Below are 21417 nucleotides of genomic sequence, written 5' to 3'. Positions count from 1 at the left end.
ACACTTGTATGGAAGTTGTTCAACCCGAGGCCACATTATAATCAGCGTAGACAAAACTAGTATAACTAAAGAGGTACCGCGCATGCAATCAGCGGGTATATAACCTTGAATCTCAGCATCAGTTTCATTTCTTGAATGGCTAATAGTCATAGAAAACCCTGAACGCCACACCGACATGGCCGCAGCCCAAAGACAGAAATGACATTAAATACAAAAACAACCAGGCCTGATAAAAATCATCCCAAATGCTTATAATTAGTCCACTTTTAAGAAAGAAGATTAGTAATAGTTTGTGTTCTCAACATCATTCACAAAATACATGAAGATCACAATCTACAACCAAATGATCAAGGGTAGCCTCTTAACGAGTCAGCTGTCTTCCCAGATCTTGCATCAGACCAAGCTTTAGCAATTGTTCGTTTCATTTCATCATCACCTTCCTCGTACATGTTCTGCAATGCATTTGCATTTTAATTTCTTAGCACACGCAACAAAATAGAATGAAACAAAGGAAAAGAAATATTTGACGCTGTCATGAAAAAACATAGCTCACCTTCATCAAATCCATAATTCCTGCCATCGGGTCTTTATCTTTGTCTAAACTTGGCTTTAGCTGCAAATCATAAAATAAACATAGCATCAACCATCAAATTGTATCAAAGCCAATGGTGATAAGTCTGAGCTATCGAATTCTTTGTAGCAGACAGAAATAGATTTTATTACAAGATACTGAATAGAAAATTTTGATTTCTTTCATTGGTCTATGCTAACCTCAGTAAACTGCGGAAGCTTGTAAAAAAAAGGGGGAAAAAAGAACAGAAAGAACAATAAAAGCAAGTCAATAAGACAGCTGATTGGCTTTCTAATCTTAATGTACCACAAACCGGGTCCTTTTCCAAGGGCCACAGGTACCCCAAGATTTACAGATGATTGTACAAAGAGACAGGCCTTTCCTTTTCTAAGGGCATGTAAACATGAAAAAACTCAACTTTTCCTAACACAAATAAAGAAACTAAAAAATCCATCTTCTGACCTCAAATCCGTGTAGTACAACAATCCATGTTAGAAAGCATGCGACACAGATGCTCATTATGTTTTTCACAAAATCACAAAAGGGAAAGCACATTCCAGCAAAATTCAGACTAAATATATCATGGTGGAAATTCAAACAACTAGCTCTCTAGACACAGGTTGAATATCAAGAACCCCATATGTTGGCTGTGAAAAATCAGAATATTGCCAATTCTAGTACTATCAAACACAAAACCCTCTGAAGAAGCTCTGTTACGCACCATCTCTACCCCCTGCAGCAACTCTCATTCTTAATAAAATATTCCTTGAAGCAATAGAAGCGCACATCCTAGAATTGGGACTGCATACACTGAATGACATAAATGATAAAGAACTTTTAATTGAACTGGAAGGCCACAGCCATCCATAGTAGCTCTCATATACCAAAAACACTCCAATTGGTTCTTATTTTTTTAAAATAAGACTACAAGAGATCAACCACAGAACAAGTTGGATCCAACACCTCATAGATGATAGCGAGGGTGTAGTAACTGCTGGACCATGGTTGGAAATTTCAACTGGGTTAGTATGTGTAATACAGTAACCTCTTTGTGCTAATGCTTATTTGTTAACAAAACCAGACCAGCTTAATAGAAAAGATGAGAAAAATTTAAAAAAAAAAAACCATTTTATTACCTTGTCCTCCTTGAAGTGCAGGTCTAACCAGTTTCCTTTGGAAGCTTTGGACAGTGTGACAATAACTTTCGTCGGCTTAACCACCACTTTACATTTCTCAGGAACTATTTCTTTGTTTAATTTCAGTATAGAGAATCGATAATTTTTCCCTTGGACATCATGAAATTTGATGTCCACTGACACTGGCTTGAACACAGTCTCCATCTTCCCTTCTTGTACACCTTCAAGCAACAGATAGAGCTAAAGCACAAAAGGCAAGTTTGCAGAATTATATTAGTTCCAGCAAGAAGAAAACCCAATATAAAAACTGTCAATAAAAGAGAAAATAAAAGATTGTAAATATTAGGCTGGGCTGGATTACGTACCTCAGAGAGAGAGACAGACACACACACACACACACAGAGAGAGAGAGAGAGAGAGAATCCAAGCACATCTCTTGGAATGGAAAATTGGGGAAAACTGGGGAAAAGAAATAGATGACAAAATATTTGTTTGTTAAAAAAAGAAGGGTGCTCGCATGGGTTCACATAGCTTGTATGCATGTGCACAAGCTGCCTCCTTACCCGTAATACTAACAGGAATACAGCATTTAAATGACAGACAAGATGCAACAGCTTCCTTCAAAAGAACATGACACAATATAAGATTAACCACCCATCTGTCACTAGTTTATACAGGATGCCTCTCAAAGGCTGTCAACTTTAACCAGAAAACATCATGAGTTATTAGGAAAATGGAAGATACAATTAACTCATGACACCTACTTCTGTACTAATGTCAGCATAAAGCCATAACAACAAATCATAACCAATCCAACCTAGACTAGTTTCAGCTGTCCAGTACTTCTTAACAAGGATGGTATTATCTGGTCATTGCATTTTTTTGATCCTCTATCACAAATGAATCCATGTAATCCAGGATTTCTTCATTTATTCAGCCCAAGTTTCGCCGTTTAGACCCCATACCAGTACTATATTGGTATTGTGTCAATTAGCCCAAGACACTGATTGGTTTGGCATGCCAAATCTTGGTATGCCACCCATACTGATTCTCGGTTCAGCACCCGTACAAGGCAGTATGCACTGATACGTTGAACGATGATTAGGCCCTTTAATAGAAGAAACAGCCCATCTTCTTTATTAAAGAATTTTTGAGTCCTTTACCACACAAACCCATTCCTATCCAGATATAGAACAAACATTCTCTCTCCAACACTTATTTTCATGGAGCATTTGCCAAAAATCTGATGAACAAAACATGGCTTCCTGATTGTTATTTTAGACATGTCAATGAATCAGATAGCATGACAGACACCAAACCAAGCATACCTCCCATTTAATCCGTCTTTCTCTAAATCTATTTGATGTCTTTATTTATATTTATTACTACAAAGATCCAAAACAATGAAAGTTCACAACTAGATATTCCTGGACACAACACTCTAGACTGACTGAATCCACTAAAAAATTGCAAGTTCATTCCTTGTAATCCTAAATCTTTCATACAAGATGCTTACTTATACTACCATTCAAAAATCAACTAACACTATATCTTCCACTGATACAATTTACACAAACAATGATGTATTATATCAGAAAAAAAGTTAGAGCTTTATAATTTTTACCTTTTACCATAATTTTTACCTTTCACCCATGATCCTAACTTAGATATGTGACCCTTCCCATAGACATGGATAATTATTTGTGACATCAAAATTTATTTACTATATGATATATGTGAAGACAAATCCTTCATACAAAAGGTCATTCAAATTCGTCTGAGTACTTCCATGTCACAAATTTCCATTAAATCCTTCCCACCCACTAACTGTCAATAACCTTTCGTGTTGTTGCCCCTTGCGCCACATGGCCAAACCATGTGAAAACAGCTTTTGCTAGTGATTCATAATTGGTGCTACCCATGAGCTTCCCTTAACATACTTATACCTAGCTCCACCCTCTAAAGTCCAACAACCCAACTAAAATAATAAACTAAGACAACACAATACATTGATAACTGATTGTCCTCTATTATGTCCTTTGGACAAAGGATCATGATCTACAAAAGAAACCTGACCCATGTACCCACACATAAAATTGGTCTCAATAGGCCTTTTACTGATTCGTTAGCATCACAAGCATTAATGAAGACCTACAAATGTGTTCTCAACTACCTTTTTTTTGGCTGGCATTTGCTTCTGTTCCATATCAAGGACCTCCTTTGTTAATGATATTACAAATTACAATTGCTATTTGAAAAAACTTGGGTTTTTCCATTCCTCCTATGCTTTGGCACATAATAAAGCACCTTTCCTTATCCAGACAGCATCACATCTTCCTTATACCCACCTAACTTTCAATTGTTCATCCTCATCTCTACGTTTCTATGTATAATGGAAAACATTTTGTGGCTTAAGTCCCCAAGTTTTTCTTTTTATGTTGTCACGTGTAACTGGCAGCAAATTTAGCATATAAACCATCCACAAGGACACACTAGGGTTTTCCAGAAACTTCATTTCCAGTTAAATAAACTCTTTCTAGGCAGGAAAGGAGAGTAAGAGGCCAATGGTTCTTTTAAGAAATAGAATCTGGTACCACAATGTTTGGTGAAACCAGGCACTACTTCATCTCGCCCATGATTGGTGTATGTCGATCTTAAGGAAAATCCCACAAGATGGTTGCTTTGAAATACATCTCTTCCACGAGTTCTAGAAACTCAATTATGCTATGCTTCCTTTCACATGCACTACACATTCCAAAAAGTTACTCTGTTGTAACTCCTGAACTTCATCTAAGAACTCCTTCCAACTTTCGAAATCTATCTACATTCGTCTCAACCTTCTCATATCCCGATACTCCTAAGCCACCATTATCATCCGCATAACATTGCTAAATTTACTTTTGCTGGTAATTGTTTCAGTTAAGCATCCCAAGCATGAAAAGGCTGTTAAAAAAAATATATATCAAAAGCACCTTCTACCTCTGTCTCATCTCCCTAATTCTAGTGAAAATGTTATCAACAAAATCCTACATTCCTCTCTCTCTCTCTCTCTCTCTCTCTCTCGGTAGGGCTACAAGCGCTTATGTGCACATCTATAAATTTTTACTACATCTCATTTCTTTTTTTACCAGTTGGTTCTAATTTGTAGTATCTCACATCCGTCTTTCTATTGTAGCATTCAAAACTTCTACTTATATCAATTAGAAAAGAAAAATATCTAAAAAGCATAACGTTGCAATTAATAACAAATTACAATTATGAAAAACCAATGAATCTATTTTTCTACATTTGTTTTAAGATTTTAAACAAGATTTGCCGTACCATCTTGTACCATCTGGTACCATATGATATAGCATACTATACCATACTGACGCTATCATACCATACCAACACTATCATACCATACCGAATTACATACCGACACGATAATAAAATAATACCGGTACGGGATCCAATACTGAGACGTCAAACCTTGGTTTTAAATACTAGTGTGATAGTGTGGTGTCGCACCATTGAGCGCTAGGACAGGCACCATCTCACATACTGAGATAGAATAAGTCAAGAAATGGATCAAACAAACAGGACATCCATCATCCCAAGTGCCGGAACATGAAGCATCTCGTTCTATAGAAAACTGAGACGATCCCATCCTATGATATTTAAAACCTTGATTCATTTACTTAGTTCCCAAATGCCATCTCACTTAATTATCCCTACTAATTTTGTTTTCCCAACCTCCCCTTGACCATCTACTCAGCCTTTGAGCTCCCCTTCTAATTGGATTGTACTAAAAAAAAATTTCTTAGATGAACTCATTCCTAGCCCTACCCTTCTAGTTCTAATATTCATCCACTTTAATTTTGTCAAAACTCAAAAAATACACAACCTTCGGCATTATTAACACTCAAACAGATGACAGATAGATTCTGAGCCTATATTTTAAAAGATCGTCCATGGGCTGTAGTGTCACTTTCTCTTTCTCTGCGCACCCCTTCTCTCCCTAAACGTACAACAGGCTCAAAAAGGATGTCAAACGGAACATCCAGTCAACTGAAATCACAATTTAACAAGTAGAAGCTAGCCTGTGGTGATTATCATCATACTCAAATCTCATCCCACAAGCTGATTATGTAAAATGCATTAAATCAATCGGTGGGAAATCATATTTCAATCACACAATGACCTTAACGCTTAGTCAATATTTTGGATGTTTTGCTTTGTCTATTCTTTTAAAAAAAAAAAAAAAAGGAAGCATATACCTTGATCTTGTCATTGTCTTGGTCCCAGCTAAACGATCCGAGAGTAACATAATTCAACGCGCTGGCAGCAGCAGGAGCCTTTTCCGCAGAAGCCCCAGGCTGTGCTGCTGCTGCTGCAACTGCCGCAGTGACTTTAGACAACTGACAATACAACAAACAACGCATCAATAACAATCCATCGAAACAGATAAGGACCACTTGGTCCCAAACTCTACAACAGTATTAACAAATCGATCCGAGTAACCTCCAAATAATCGATCAAATAGCCATCCATGAATCAATCCAACTTGTCCAAGAAAGATAAAATTTAAATCGACGGTGTTCCAAGGAGAGATGTTTCGAGTAGAAAACCGGCTAAAATTGGATACCAAAGAAGCAAGAAAGGAAGGAAGGAACCCAAAAGGAAAGAATAACTATCAAACCCTAGGCAACAGAGAGGAACAGAGGTGGCCGAGGAACGAAGGTGGTGGAAATACCGTGGCGTCGAGGTTACGGATCTCGGAAGAGAGGAGGGAGAGGACGCGAGGCCTTTTGGCGATGGACTCAAGATGCCTAAGCTCCTCCAGGTCCTGCCTCAGCTGCTGCTCTTCCGCCATTGCTCCAATTCTTCTTCTCCTCCTCCTCTCGCGTCGCAACTCTTTCGGTGGAAGATGGAAGAATAGATGCAGATACGACGATTTGTTTCGGGCTTTGCCCTTTGTTTGGAGAAGGATGGGGAAGGTTCCAGACCAGAAGTTCAGACGAAAGTGGAACCGCCAAAGGATGACAGACCGAGAAATAGGGGCGAATCAAATCTAATCGGATGTTATACATGGCGAGGCCGTAGGCTCCATCTAGAATACGGCCGATATGTTATCCACATCTTTCATATCAGTTATATTAGCTAGCCTACGCATACTGCTGCTTTTTTTTCTTTTTTTTTTTTTTTTGGCTAACATAAAAATGAGAGTTGAAGTAGGTGATCCGATGCATTTTCCTCTTCTGAGTATGATCATAGGACTCCAATTTTTATTAAAAAATATTCAATTCGAAATCAAATTTAAATGAATAGATGGCTTCATCTCCACTACATGAACAAATTCAATTGATGAATACATCATTCCAGTACTATCGAGAGCCAACGGATCAGATGTCGTATATATATACTGCTTAAAATCTTGCTAAATCATGAGCCCCATCAAATCAGTGTTCTTGATTTACATCATTTTTTAGAAAAATAATTCATTTCGATGTCTGTTTGAGAAATATTTGAGCCAAAAAGATTTGCTTCGATTTTGATCCGCATTTATAAAAATTTAATTTATATCTATATATATTTTTATTTTTTTTCAATTTTTTTCTTAATTTTTTATATATATTAAAAAATTATGTTCAAATTTAGTTCAGTCTATTTGATTTAATCTGTTGAGTATCAATTCGATAAATTGAATTGGATCGGACTAAACCAAAATTTTCAAGTTGGTTTCAAATGATTTTTATAGATGATCGGTTCGAATTTAGTTTTTAATCTTAAGAAATTTATTTAAATTAGTCCCATCTCAAATTCATCTCTAGACTGACCCGATCCGACCCACGCACGCTCCTACCATTGCTCATTTTGGTCCCAAGGAAATCCAAAAACCAAACAAATAAGTGATAAATACACAGGTTCTGCAACAACAATATAAACAATAGAGAAGTAGCGATGGTACAAAACCCAACCTAATATGTCTAGCTTCTACAATCTTGACTCTTGAGTTCTGAATAGGCCAGTAAATAGTTTCTAGGAGCTAAGACCAACATTAATTCATGGACCACAAAGACACTCTAAGCCTTTGATGCTCAACAAGGTACTCCGTGAAGTATTATCATAATTCCTGGCTGGGAAGTTTATCTCTATTTCAAATTCGCTTGTTGCATTACAATGAATTTCTAGACAAAAAAGGATTATTGATTACTGTTATAAAAAGACGGTATTTTTAGTTCCACATCGATTGAGAGTTAAAAAAGATTCAGATTTATATGTGTTGGTGCAAAAATCCGCTTGCGCCGGAGAAGCTGGAGTCGGAGAAGCCGCGGTCGCCGCCGGGACCTGCAAGGAAAGTCTAAATCGGAGGTGGGGTTGCTCCGGCAAGATCCTCCGACGCTCAAGTCAGTTTTCTGCCTCAACAAGAATGGAGTGCTCGAACGGAGAATTTAGCAGAGTTTTGAGATAAGGAAGAATGAGCTTAAAGAATAACATATCTGGGTCTCCCTTTTATAGGCGGAGGAGGCAAAGGATTGATGGCGACATTTGTAACCGCCTGGCAGCGGGCCGCCCATGGTCAGGGGAATTGATTGCGAAAGATAGTGGGGTAGACCCGTGGCCATCGCCATAGCCTGCCACGTAGGGCCTGTTGTAGGTAGTGGGGCGGCGTCCGTTGCCGCTAGTTGTCAGCGAGTAGTGGGATCGTGCAGCACCTGCCACAGGGAGCGGAGCAGAATCGTGGCCATTGATACAGCCTGTCAGAGAGTAGTGGGTCCGTCGCAGGGGGTGGTGGAGCCGCGTGGAATCTGCCACAGGAAGTGGAACAGGTCCATGGCTGTTATTGTTATCTGCCAAGGGACGCGGATCTGTTGATCAAGGCTCGGTAGTGGTCGGAGTTCGGCCTTTGCAGGAGTCCGGGAGGAGTCCCCCCTTTGGTTGAGGTCGTGGGTGGAGTCCGGCTCCAGTAGCCGATACTGAGGTCGGAGACTGAGGTCGGAGCTTGGCTCCCGTAGGAGTCCGGGTGGAACCCTCTCGGAGCCGAAGTTGCAGGAGGAGCCCGGCTCCCGTAGGAGTCCGGGCGGAGCCGTTCCGCTGTCGATGGCGGAGCCCGGCTCCCGTAGGAGTCCGGGCGGAGCCGTTCCGCTGTCGATGGAGGAGCCCGGCTCCCGTAGGAGTCCGGGCGGAGCCGTTCTGCTGTCGATGGAGGAGCCCGGCTCCCGTAGGAGTCCGGGAGGAGCCATTCTGCTGTCGATGGAGGAGCCCGGCTCCCGTAGGAGTCCGGGCGGAGCCGTTCTGCTTAGGATTTCGGCTGCGGGTGTTTTATACCCAACACCAGTCTCCCTACTTCCGAGTTTGAATTTCAAGCGAAGGAAGTACACACAGAGAGAGATGTGCGCAGCCGAAATTGCCCCTTCGAACATTGCGCACTGCCGCCCCCATTTAATGCGCGCACGTCAGAGTCCGTTTTTCGGTGAAGGTGACTTGAAAAGTCTTTTCGGAACCCCCGCTGAAACGCGATCCCAAGCGTCGCTTTGCGGGAATTTGTGAGCGGTCAACCCTCGATGGCGGTGAAGGGGATAAGTGCGCCACGTGGCACACACCAGTTGGCCCAGGAATACCCGTCGTCATAACTGCGCCAGGATCCATCGGCTATTTAAACCCCTCGGTCCCTTCGCGATTTCAATCCTGTTGCTGTTCTTTCATCTGAGAGTCTTGCTTCTCCCACCCCAGTCCCTGTCTTCTTCCCTCACCATGTTCTCTACTCGTGGGGCTGTTCTTGAGGGAACCTTTAGGGTTTGGAGAAAGGTGAGGAGGAGAATGGCGGCCGGTGAGAATCTCCGTCGTGCCAAAGGGAGCTCAAGGAAGAATTCCTTCAACAACAGGGGTTTAATAACGGGGGCTGTCGGTGAAGCTATTCTGCCCACGAATCTCGGGGCAGTAAGGCGGGGTGATACTGGTCAAGAGGGCAGAATAGACGTCACAAGCCATGACGGGATCCTTGACGCCGTCGGGGCCGAGAGACCAGAGGCGGTCTGCGTTGACGGTGGGGCAGTAGAACTTGTTATGGGGACGGTAGAAGTAACGCATGCCGACCTTGCCGGAGCGTCTCGGGTGGCGGCCATCGTGGTGCGTTCGGAGATGAGGCATATCTCTGGTGTCCCAACCGCTCCTGAAGTGACTACGGTTCTTCTTGAAACAGGTCTTCGCTACTGCCGCCGTTACCCCCACCGCCTCCAGAGATCTATCCCACCCCTTTCCCGCTAAGGTTGGGACTTCGGGAACAGAATGAGGCAAGATGGGGCGAGAGCTGTTACACGCACTGGAGAATGTGACTGAGAAGGATAGAGATGGAGTTCGTGGCTCGGAGCGGCCTCCGGTTCGTCCTGCCCGAACCATGCTCGCGATATTTGCGTTGACGTGTATCTTCTTTTTCCCTGACCCATCGGGTCCTGTAACGTGTACTTCTATTAAACGAAAAAGTGATTTCAGTACTTTGTTTGCATCTTGTGTTAAATAGTTGTCTGCCGAACTTCTTCATTTTCCTTTCCTTCTCTTTGTTCGTGTTACGTCATTCCCAGGTCGTCGGCGACCTTTTCAGTTCATGTGGGGTCGTCATTCGCCGAGCTTCTTTTCGGCTTTTATGTCGTTTGGAGATACCCACTTGTCAGGTTTACTTGGATTTTTCTCCGCTGAAGTCGGAGCTAAGTTCGGCTCCCTTGATAGTCCGAACGGAGAAGCCCTCCGGAAGTTGGAGTAGCTCGGTTCTCGTAAGAGTCAGGGCAAAGTTTTTCTGCAATAAAAGTCATAAATAAAGTCCGGCTTCCGTAGAAGTCCGGGCGGAGTTGTCCTGTAGCTGATGTTGGCGGCGGAGCCCGGCTCCCGTAGGAGTCCGGATGAAGTCTTCTTTGGCGTAGGGATCCGGCTCCCGTAGGAGTCCGAGCGAAGCCTTTCTTGCGATGGAACCCGGCTCCCGTAGGAGTCCGGGTGAAGTCTTCTTGGCGGCGGAACCCAGCTCCCGTAGGAGTCCGGGCAAAGTCTTCTTGGCGTAGGGACCCGGCTCCCGTAGGAGTCCGGGTGAAGTCTTTTTGGCGGCGGAACCCGGCTCCCGTAGGAGTCCGGGTGAAGTCTCCTTGGCGGCGGAACCCGGCTCCCGTAGGAGTCCGGGTGAAGTCCTTTTGACGTAGGGACCCGGCTCCCGCAGGAGTCCGGGCCTTCCATTTTGCTCATGTCAGGACGAGGTTCTCCTCCTGTTCCTGACAGGGCTGTGGGGGCACATTAGGACGTTGCAAGGCCTCTCCCCCCATCCGGTCTAAAAGAACCGGGCCTTTGACTTTGCTCAAGTTAGGGCGAGGTTCTCCTCCTGTCCCTAACAGGGCTGTGGGGGCACATTAGGGCGTTGTAAGGCCTCTCCCCCCATCCGGTCTAAAAGAACCGGGCCTTCGACTTTGCTCAAGTTAGGACGAGGTTCTCCTCCTGTCCCTAACAGGGCTGTGGGGGCACATTAGGGTGTTGTAAGGCCTCTCCCCCCATCCGGTCTAAAAGAACCGGGCCTTTGACTTTGCTCAAGTTAGGGCGAGGTTCTCCTCCTGTCCCTAACAGGGCTGTGGGGGCACATTAGGGCGTTGTAAGGCCTCTCCCCCCATCCGGTCTAAAAGAACCGGGCCTTTGACTTTGCTCATATCAGGACGAGGTCCTCCTCCTGTTTCCGACATGGTCGTTGTTTTTGGAGGGGTCATATTCAGTCATAATACATCCATGTTAAGTAGGAGGGGCACGTTAGCTAGAAAGAAGAGTAGATTCAAAACGAAATAGTAAGTGATACATTTACAGTTCTCCCGCTCCTCCTTGAGGCCCTCCGACGATGGAGTCGATGGTCCCGATAGGAGGCCGGTCCCCGGGCTGCTCCTCCCTTTTCTGCGGTTCGGGCGGTGGGAGGGCTCTTGGCCGGTCTCCCCTACCCTCAGGCCTGCGGCGGATGAACCTGTCGAGTCGACCTCGCCGGATGAGCTCCTCGATCTCGTCCTGGAGCTGGATGCATTCTTCGGTGTCATGGTCATGGTCGCCGTGGTAGAGGTAGAACTTGTTGGGGTTGCACTTCTCGGGGTGCGTGCGCATCCTCTCTGGCCTAGGGAGCTGCTCCCTGACCTCCATCAGTACCTGGGCCTTCGAGGCGTTGAGGGGGGCGTAGTTGCGGAACTTCCCTGGCGGGGAACCCCGCCGAAACCTGTTGTCCGGGCTTCTCTGCCTGCGCACCCTGGGGGGAGTATGGGCGCGCTTATGTCCAGGAGGGGATCGGGAGCGAGGCCGGGCTTTCTTTGGCCTCTTCTCGACTGCGGGCTTACTAGAATCTCCCGCCTGACGTTCCCTCGCAGTCTCTTCGTCCTTCATTTTGAAGGCCTCTTCCGCTTGGGCGTATCCTTCAGCCCGAGCCAGTAGATCAGCAAAATTCCTGGGGTACTTCTTCTCCAGAGAGTACAAGAGGTCGTTCTTCTGAAGGCCACCTTTCAGGGCGGCCATGGCGACTGACTGGTCCAAGTTCCGGACCTCCAACGCCGCGATGTTGAAGCGGTTGACGTAGGCCCGGATGGACTCTCCTTCCCTCTGCTTGATGTTGATGAGGGACTCCGAACCTTTCCGGGGACGCCGGCTGCTGACAAAATGGGCCACGAATTGGTGGCTCGTTTGATCGAAGGAGAATATGGTACCCGGCTTCAGAGCCGAGTACCAGTTCCTTGCTGCTCCCTTCAAAGTAGACGGGAAAGCCCGGCACAAGATGGCGTCGGGAGCACCATGAAGCAGCATCATCGTTCGGAAGGCCTCCAGATGGTCCACCGGGTCCGACGTCCCGTCGTAGCTTTCAAACTGGGGGAGCTTGAAATTTGGCGGGATCGGTTCCTGCATAATCATTTGGGAAAAGGGAGGGTCAGTGCAGATATCCTCACCATAAGCGGGAGGCGCATGGCGGAGTTCTTCGATCCGCCGGTTCATCTCCTGGAGCCTCCGATCCAGGAAGTCCTCTCGACTCCGAGTCTCGAGGGTCCTTTGGCAGAACGGGGGCAGGGATCTCCCAGGGGTGGAGTCGTGGTCCGATTGAGGGCTCTCTACCCTCGGATTTGCCTTCTCGGGAAGGACGGGGCGGCTGGCCCAGGTGGCCCGCCCCACCGCCGGGTTCTGGCATTCCAGAGATGCCCCCTCCGGATGCGCCGACGCCTGCGGTGGCTGCTGCTGCATTGCCTGTACGGCCTCGACGAGGCCTTTGACCTGCTGCGCCAGCAAGTCAAACTGCTCCGCGCCGACCGCCGTCGCCGGAGGGGGAGGAGGAGCTGGCTGAGAAACGGGAGGGGAGGCCGGAGCCTGAGATCTGGCCGCGGAGGCCGTGGACCGCCGGGTGGACGCCCTGCGCGGAGGCATCGGGTGTCGATCTCGCGGGGGAGGATTAGGAGTGGATGACGGAGAGACGGTCGGAGGCAGCTCCGTTGAACACTCCTTCAAGAACAAGGGTGCTGCGAAGGTTCAAACCCCTTCCTCTAGCGCCAATCCTGTTGGTGCAAAAATCTGCTTGCGCCGGAGAAACTGGAGTCGGAGAAGCCGCGGTCGCCGCCGGGACCTGCAAGGAAAGTCTAAATCGGAGGTGGGGTTGCTCCGGCAAGACCCTCCGACGCTCAAGTTAGTTTTCTGCCTCAACAAGAATGGAGTGCTCGAACGGAGAATTTAGCAGAGTTTTGAGATAAGGAAGAATGAGCTTAAAGAATAACATATCTGGGTCTCCCTTTTATAGGCGGAGGAGGCAAAGGATTGATGGCGACATTTGTAACCGCCTGGCAGCGGGTCGCCCATGGTCAGGGAAATTGATTGCGAAAGATAGTGGGGTAGACCCGTGGCTATCGCCATAGCCTACCACGTAGGGCCTGTTGTAGGTAGTGGGGCGGCGTTCGTTGCCGCTAGTTGTCAGCGAGTAGTGGGATCGTGCAGCACCTGCCACAGGGAGCGGAGCAGAATCGTGGCCATTGATACAGCCTGTCAGAGAGTAGTGGGTCCGTCGCAGGGGGTGGTGGAGCCGCGTGGAATCTGCCACAGGAAGTGGAACAGGTCCATGGCTGTTATTGTTATCTGCCAAGGGACGCGGATCTGTTGATCAAGGCTCGGTAGTGGTCGGAGTTCGGCCTTTGCAGGAGTCCGGGAGGAGTCCCCCCTTTGGTTGAGGTCGTGGGTGGAGTCCGGCTCCAGTAGCCGATACTGAGGTCGGAGACTGAGGTCGGAGCTTGGCTCCCGTAGGAGTCCGGGTGGAACCCTCTCGGAGCCGAAGTTGCAGGAGGAGCCCAGCTCCCGTAGGAGTCCGGGCGGAGCCGTTCCGCTGTCGATGGCGGAGCCCGGCTCCCGTAGGAGTCCGGGCGGAGCCGTTCCGCTGTCGATGGAGGAGCCCGGCTCCCGTAGGAGTCCGGGCGGAGCCGTTCTGCTGTCGATGGAGGAGCCCGGCTCCCGTAGGAGTCCGAGCGGAGCCGTTCTGCTGTCGATGGAGGAGCCCGGCTCCCGTAGGAGTCCGGGAGGAGCCGTTCTGCTGTCGATGGAGGAGCCCGACTCCCGTAGGAGTCCGGGCGGAGCCGTTCTGCTTAGGATTTCGGCTGCGGGTGTTTTATACCCAACAATATGAGATCAAGACTTTCGCTTCTCAGAAAAATATCTTTTGTGAAGCACAAATAATCAATCCATTCCATCCATATGAGTCACAATTATGGATCAAGAGAGATTCTGATTTATATAGAATCGAGATCTTTTCTCATCTTAGCGAGGTATCTTTTAAAAAGTAAAATCGTGAGGCTCCATATCATGGGCCTACCGAACTGGACAATATTTCGTGCGAGCAGATGCAACTGCAACAGTTATCAACATCCAACTTGGCAGCTGGGCCCAGAAGACCTTGCTCTGTACTCTATGGTCGAACCAGGTAGTAGCCGATATCAAGTTCCTTCTGTAAAATACATTCAAAAATCAACTCTACTCCCTGAGGTCAGAGGTATGAAAATCTAAAGGTTTCCTCTGTTATGTGGCCATCATCTAGGAAGGCTGAACTACCATTTCCAGGACCATTAGGCCATAGTCCTCGGGCTAAAAATTGAGTTACGCAACAAGGGTAGCTTTCCCAGGTCTGTTGGACGTATTCCATATAATGGCACTTTGTACCTCTACGAACTTGAGAGACCAACAAAATGTACATAACATGTCACAAAGACCAGAAGCTAATTACAACATTCATATTGGAGCAAGCAAGTCAGCAATGTAATAATCACCAGAATTTCTTCTTCTTTGGTTGGCCGAGCAACGTTATCAATTGAAGAGATCTCGCTCCTCCCCGACCATACTCCAACCTGCAGCCATTTGGGAACCAAATCACCTAGCAGTGGCGACAGGATTCCAGCAAGCCAGACCGTGCAAAGGCTCTGGCACCGGCTATCCTCTCAAACCCAGCCTTTCCAATGGCCCTACCCCCTCCATCCCTCCAGCACTTCCAGAACCAGAGATTCTCAACACTTGCAGCAATTCCATTAGCTAAACTAGTTTATATCAGCAGCACGGCCAAGCTAATTCCATCTCCCGGAACTCTCAAAGCCAATTCTAGATATATGCCAAAACAACTTGGCTAGTTGGCTGTGCCATAAGCAACAATAGCTGCAGCAATACAACATTACAGTACCAAACAAAATAGTAAGAAAGCCAAAGAGAAAAAAGAGGAGAGGATTGATCCAAAGGGTTGATGGACCTCCAAACACATTCCCTTCCCTCCTCCCACCAGTCTTATTCCATGTCATCCTCTATACTCTATTTCTGGTGGCCCTTCTTCTTCCAGAGATCTCCGAACATTCGAATTCCGGATCCCCTCCTCTTCCCTCCCTCGATACCCTCTTCGTCCATCTCCCCGCCCATCAGCAGCGATCCCCATCCCGCGAATCCCCCGGCTCTGGCACCAAGGTGTTTGTCCAGGGACCGGCACCGCTCCGCCATCCTTCTTCCCCCCATCATCTCTGCCCCCGGCCCCGGTGCCAGCACAGCCGCTGCCGCCTCAGCCGCCTTCCGCCACTGCTCTGTCTGCACCCTCAGCCGTTTCATCTCTGCCTCCAGCGCCGCCCTCGTCTCCTCCAACGTCTCCAGCTGCTCCCCCAGCCTCTCCATCTTCGCCTGGCTCTCCTTCAGCTCCTCCTCCACTGAGCCCAGCTTCTCTTCTTGTGCTCTCGCGGCCGCCATGGCATTCTCCGTAACTTCCTCTGCCTTCTTCTTCAGACCCTCATTCTCCACCAACAAATTCTCCACTTCCTTCTCCTTCTCCAGTAGCTTGGCCTTGAGTTCCAATACCTCTGGGCTCTCGGCGATCTCCGTAGGCTTGTTCTCCTCTTCCTCTAGTTCCTTCTTCTCCATTGCAGTCATCTCAGTCTCACCATCTTTCTCGGTCATTGCCTTCGCCTCTTCCTCTTGCTTCTCCTTCACTTCCTTCTCATTATCATCCCCAATCTCATTGTCTGTTTTAATTGTCTCAGCTGGGAACGAAGCCGGCCAGACTACTTCAAACACATCAGTGGCAGTGGAGTTGATGCTCTCCCCCTCGGATCTGGGCTCCGGCAATTCGTTTTCCACCTTTTGCTCGCTCTTCTCTAGAGAATCCAAGCATGGACTGGCAGTCTCGGTTTCTTCTATCAAGGGAAGAGGAGGCTTCTCCTCATCCAATTTCTGGGGAGTGGTGGCGACGGCCGGGATTCGTTTCTTGGCCTCTTCGAGTGCTTCCTGGGCTTCCTTCTTGGCAGACTCGGTGGAGGCCAGCTGCTCCCTTAGCTTCTTGAGCTCCTCCTGGGCTCGGCGGAACTTCGTCTCTAAATCCGCCACCCGAGTGCCCCTCTTCTTCTACATATTACGAAAATACTTGGCTTAGTTAGATGAGTTAGAGATAAAGCAGAGAACAAACAGTGATGGACTTTACCTCATGAAGGGTGCTGCGAGGCGAGCGGCGGTCCTCCAGCTTCGGACTTCGATCCACGGAGTGGCGGTGGACGCCATTGGCTTCAGAGCAGGCGGTGGCCTTCAGATGAAGCGGCGTCCGCGGCGATTGCCGCTGCGGCATCTCTGCTGACCCTCTGTTTCAATTCAAATTCATCACACGATTTTGAGTTCATGGTTGTATGATTGACGACAATTAACCAATCTTTACCTCGAACTCGGCATTGCTTGATTTAGAGCTTCAAGCCTGGAAGACTCCTCTCCCTTCAAAACTAATGAAACGAGGGAGAAAGGAGAATAAATAGGTAGCATTGGACGTTAGAAGAGAGCCCACATTTCAAACAAGAAATTCAAAATTCAAACTGGAGCAGAGGTCAATAGCAAGTCACAAAGAAAGATGCATAGCATTTAGTCCGTTGGTCACCAATTATAATGATCACACCAACCGGAGGGTCCAGTGAACGTTGGAGTTGGAATCCCGCCACACACATGGCTCCTTGGCTGTATTAAAGGTAAGGGCATAAATGAGACATTATTGCCCAAGCTTGACTCATATCCAAACTCTATTCGGCTATTATCAAGCGTGAGCAGTCGAATAATTTTTCAAATTGAACTCAAATGGCCAATTACTTGATTCGAAAGTTTACGGGTCTGATCAAGCATATGTTTTTAATAATATTATATTTTATTTATAATATATATCATTAATTTAATATTTTAAAATAAAATATTATGTTATATTTTATTTGAAACATATCTTTTAATTATGATCGAATTTGAGCTTGAACTCGAATTCGAGCATGATTTACTTGATATTTGAGTCGAATTGACCTTGAGTATTTTTTTTTTTTTTTTATCAAATCAAATTCAAGTTTAGATATTATAGATCAATGAATCTCGAATCAAATTTCGAGTTCGAGCATTTTGAATCGAATCAAGCTCGAGCCCTTAGGTATTTGGCTTAATTTGGCCTGATTGCACCCCTAATTAAAAGCTATAAGCTTTATGCATAATCTAATACTTCTGGCCATATGTGGACAATGGAAATTTTGACTTCTTTGCCCACATGGGAAACGTTTCAGAAAAGGCAAAAAAAAAAAAACGTTGACAAATTAGAACTTAGAAGCGTCGCTACAAAAAGAGTAACAAACCCTAAGGTATATGCGAGGTGTCAAACAAAGAGAAGGAAATACAGGTTTAGGCACTAAGTGTCCAACATTGATTGCTGCGTCATCCTCACATTATTTTGTTTCTATTTCTAGCGGAGATAAGTGCTCAAAATACTTACCAGGCAATGCATTGAAGTAGGGAAATAGCCTTGTGGTTTTTAAAATTGGAAGGGGTTTTTAGTCAAGTAGCCAATGGGAATATCTACTGGAATAGCAAGTGGAACATACGCTGCTTCCGTGTTATAAAAACCTGCAAGAATTACTGATTCACAGAGGGAGCTATAAAATATTCTTCCTTTCACCTTTGTGCATCTAATTCCAGGCAACAGCAGCAAATTCTAGGCTTTTTGCAGTGGCTTTCACCAATATTACAGGCTTTATTTGCGTCTTTTGCTCTGTTACCAGACAATAATGAAGGCTTAAGGGATGGCTACATTAATTCCAAAGTTTAACAGGCAATTCCCTTTTTTACAGAAAAGGAAATAGATATATACAACAAATGTTCCTAACCATGTTTTCATATAGTTTAACCAAGGATCAAATAATGGTGGGTGTAGAACTGAAGATAATATCACACTATAAGCAACGGTAGCTCATTGTCACCTAATGGTGAGAACATTGGAAACATGCTCCCTTACTGATATTATGTGTCGCATATTAACATCAGGAGAGTATAGTTCCATCAGTATGATAAAATTTACGAAAAATTTATCTAACTTGGGGGGAAGAACATTCGAGATAACAAAAGAAAAAAAAATTTTCTCTTGAATAAGGTATCAAAAGAACAAAAAGGGACATGGGGACACAGAAATCTAACCTCAATGTAGATTTCACCGACCATAAACCTCAGCTCTATAGTCTCTTTTGCCCACCAAGAGATCTTCTTCAACCTAACGCTGAGATAGAGAGAGAGAGAGAGAGATGGGACAAGAAGAAAGGGAGAGGAAAGCGTAGGGAGAAGAAAGAGGAGAGGTATTTTATATGAGTGCAGTTGGCTGGTGATTTCAAAAAGCTAAAAAAAAAGCCCACGGGTAAGATGATCAGCTGGAAACCGTGCTCGCATGTGTGGGTGACGTGTTTTCATAGTTTGTTCCGCACACAGAAGCCAAGTACACAATGGTCACAGCCGTCGAATAAACCTGATCAAATTGATTGATGACTATGATTGTGGAGAACATTATCTTTACTACTTGGAACCAAATGGTAAAGCATGGCTCGCGTTTTTTTTTTTAATTAAAGTGGGTTAGATGTGGCTTAAGAATCGGAGCAAAGAGCCAAAGAGGACAAACGTATGGATCTACGAGGTCGCTCTTTTTCAATATCTCTTCGTTGTTTTCATTGGAAAGTTAACCAGTTTATCGCCAACTCTCTCTCTCTTCCACCTCCTTCATCTTTCTCGTGGCCTTTTTGCAAAGTGAGTACGGCAAAAAGAAGCCAAATCTTAGACTGATCACGCGCTCCGTGAAAGGTGGTCATAAAGATTAGATCCGGGTGGGTTGTTCCCTGCCAAGCGGCTCCAATGATTTGGCCCAAGCGTTTACAGGTGTTGGTTAGAGAGAAAGAGAAAACCATCGTTTCCTTTGCCTTTTTTTCTTTTTAACAACAAGAAAAGATAATTCAATCGATGATGCGTCCCTCGCAGTAAATGATGGATCGTGTGCTGGTCCCACTTTGGCTAAAAAAAAAGATAAACAGAGAGAGGTTCCAAATGCAAACCTAAAAGAGACGTTTTATGCATTGGAAGCATGAAACTTTTTATTAGTGTCTAATGTACATGGCAAGCAGAGAAGAGTTAAGCCACAACAGCTAATTTTATCATGGTATTTCAATGAAAGAATTATTGATTAGAATAATTCTCTCGTGTATATCTTGTATCATCTAATAATAAGTCCATACATCGTTCAAGAAAGTTAACTTTTTTACATTTAAAATAGTAAAAATTATTAGTTGAGTAATCATAATTAACAATGAAACTTTTCTTCATTTAAAATTTTAAATTAAACTTGATAATAGTGCACCTTTTTTCAATAGGAGATAATTTGTTGGCTTGTTATTAGATGATGCAAGATATAGAACTATTCTAACCAATGATTTCTCGTTCCAATGATAGAGATATCTGATTATTGGATTGGGAAACCACTTCTCTTGTTGTAATTCTGTGTACTTAACCCCGTGCCTAGATAGCGATAAGATAGAAAATGCTGATATCTATATGTAACCTGCGAGATATGAAATTGACTCTCTCTCTCTCTCTCTCTATCTCTGGGAGAAAATCTACTACGGGCTTTTAATAGCTACAAAGATGTGTTAATTTTCTGCTAATTGCATATTTGTATGCACATACCGAGCCTGCAAAAAGAAAGTCTTCTATTAATTACAACCTCCTATTAGTGGAGCTGATTGCTTTGTGCGACAATGACCATGGTACTCGTCATGCATTATCAAATACAAAATTATCGATAGTTATATGGGAACTTCAATTGTCAGTAATTGCTTACGTTTTGATACAATAATTGTTTGATGCAAAGTATCAAGCATGTTGAAGAAAGCGAATTCTTACAGAAGTAAAAATCATGTCATTTGTAACTCTACAATTAATTCTAGATAGTTATGGGAGGAGAGCAAAAGATATCTGAATATTTCATTTGCCGATTATATAAAATGTTATGTATAAGTATGTTTCTGGTGGAAGAAGTTCTTGATTTCTCTTGTAATACCGTTGTATGTTTTAAATTTATTTTAGCAATACGATTATTATGCTACCACCAAGATTCAAATTTTGAATCTTCAATTTGGAGAGCAGTAATAACCAGCTGAGTTAAGTAATCAACACAAGAAACACCTTTAATGTGAAAACAAGGAAAAGCATGACAGCACCTCAGCCCATTCACGAACGACCCAATATCCTTAGCTTTCCGTCTGTGATTCGTGAGTGGTCCTACAAACATTGGGTGGTATAAGTTGCACCTTGAGATGGTGTTTCAAATCTCAGGGACTTATCCTGGTGGACAAATTTCTTTTCCTCCAAGTCGATTTTATGGATATTAATCAGTGCTAGATTGATAATTTTGGATGATCTTTATGGCACTAGTGAGAGAAGGGCATTTGTTTTCTTTCCCCCAGCATTCCTGGATATCCCTTCGTTGTTGCTGGTTATCCCTTCGCTGTTGCCTGGTGGATGTCCTAGCTTTTCTTATCCCTGGATATCCCATGTGTTGGGTGTCCTATTCCCGGTCATCCCTTCATTGCTGTATGTCCTAACTCCGCTAACCAGCACGGGTTGCATGCAGCTCGTTTTGCCTACGGGGAAGGTTGGGTCCAGTACGACTTGGGTTAGATGACTTTGCCATGGAATACTATTTTGGCTGCACATGCTTACATCTCACCAATATCGAAGGATATATGCGACTAACACCTCATGAGATGATGAAATCAATGAAGATCCAGACCTCTATGTCTCGTATAACGAGGATCTAGCATTATATTTTCAAGGCTGTGGCAAAAAATGGAACAGGATGTAGCCTTCATAATTATTCATGTGTACGCTTGTATGGCCTAACTTCGACTGGTT

At 45.0% G+C, this 21417-nt stretch overlaps 2 protein-coding genes across 4 annotated transcripts; both read right to left on the bottom strand.

The window, feature by feature from the left end:
* Positions 1-227: 227 nt before the first annotated feature.
* Positions 228-6717, bottom strand: LOC140858459 (uncharacterized). Of its 2 annotated transcripts, XM_073259160.1 has the most exons (6): positions 6443-6710; positions 6095-6107; positions 5967-6037; positions 1708-1947; positions 554-613; positions 228-452 (listed from the first exon to the last, which is right to left on the bottom strand). In XM_073259160.1, exons 1-6 carry the CDS (start codon positions 6560-6562, stop codon positions 348-350), a joined length of 609 nt encoding a protein of 202 aa, XP_073115261.1. In that variant the 5' UTR covers positions 6563-6710; the 3' UTR covers positions 228-347. The 2 variants fall into 2 exon arrangements, with proteins under 2 accessions (XP_073115261.1, XP_073115260.1); XM_073259159.1 differs by having other exon boundaries at positions 5967-6107; positions 6443-6717.
* An 8495-nt stretch (positions 6718-15212) lies between these two features.
* Positions 15213-18787, bottom strand: LOC105037049 (interactor of constitutive active ROPs 4). 2 transcript variants are annotated; one of them, XM_073259157.1, is made up of 4 exons: positions 18664-18787; positions 16889-17178; positions 16661-16814; positions 15213-16584 (listed from the first exon to the last, which is right to left on the bottom strand). In XM_073259157.1, the coding sequence occupies exons 2-4, from the start codon at positions 16987-16989 to the stop codon at positions 15511-15513; spliced, it is 1329 nt and encodes a 442-aa protein (XP_073115258.1). In that variant the 5' UTR covers positions 16990-17178; positions 18664-18787; the 3' UTR covers positions 15213-15510. The 2 variants fall into 2 exon arrangements, with proteins under 2 accessions (XP_073115258.1, XP_073115259.1); XM_073259158.1 differs by having other exon boundaries at positions 16889-16949; positions 18664-18777.
* Between the last annotated feature and the right edge of the window lie 2630 nt (positions 18788-21417).

The sequence above is a fragment of the Elaeis guineensis genome, chromosome 6 (genome assembly GCF_000442705.2).
Source record: "Elaeis guineensis isolate ETL-2024a chromosome 6, EG11, whole genome shotgun sequence".
Classification (NCBI taxonomy): Eukaryota; Viridiplantae; Streptophyta; class Magnoliopsida; order Arecales; family Arecaceae; genus Elaeis; species Elaeis guineensis.
This window is presented reverse-complemented; position numbering and strand designations above follow the sequence as displayed.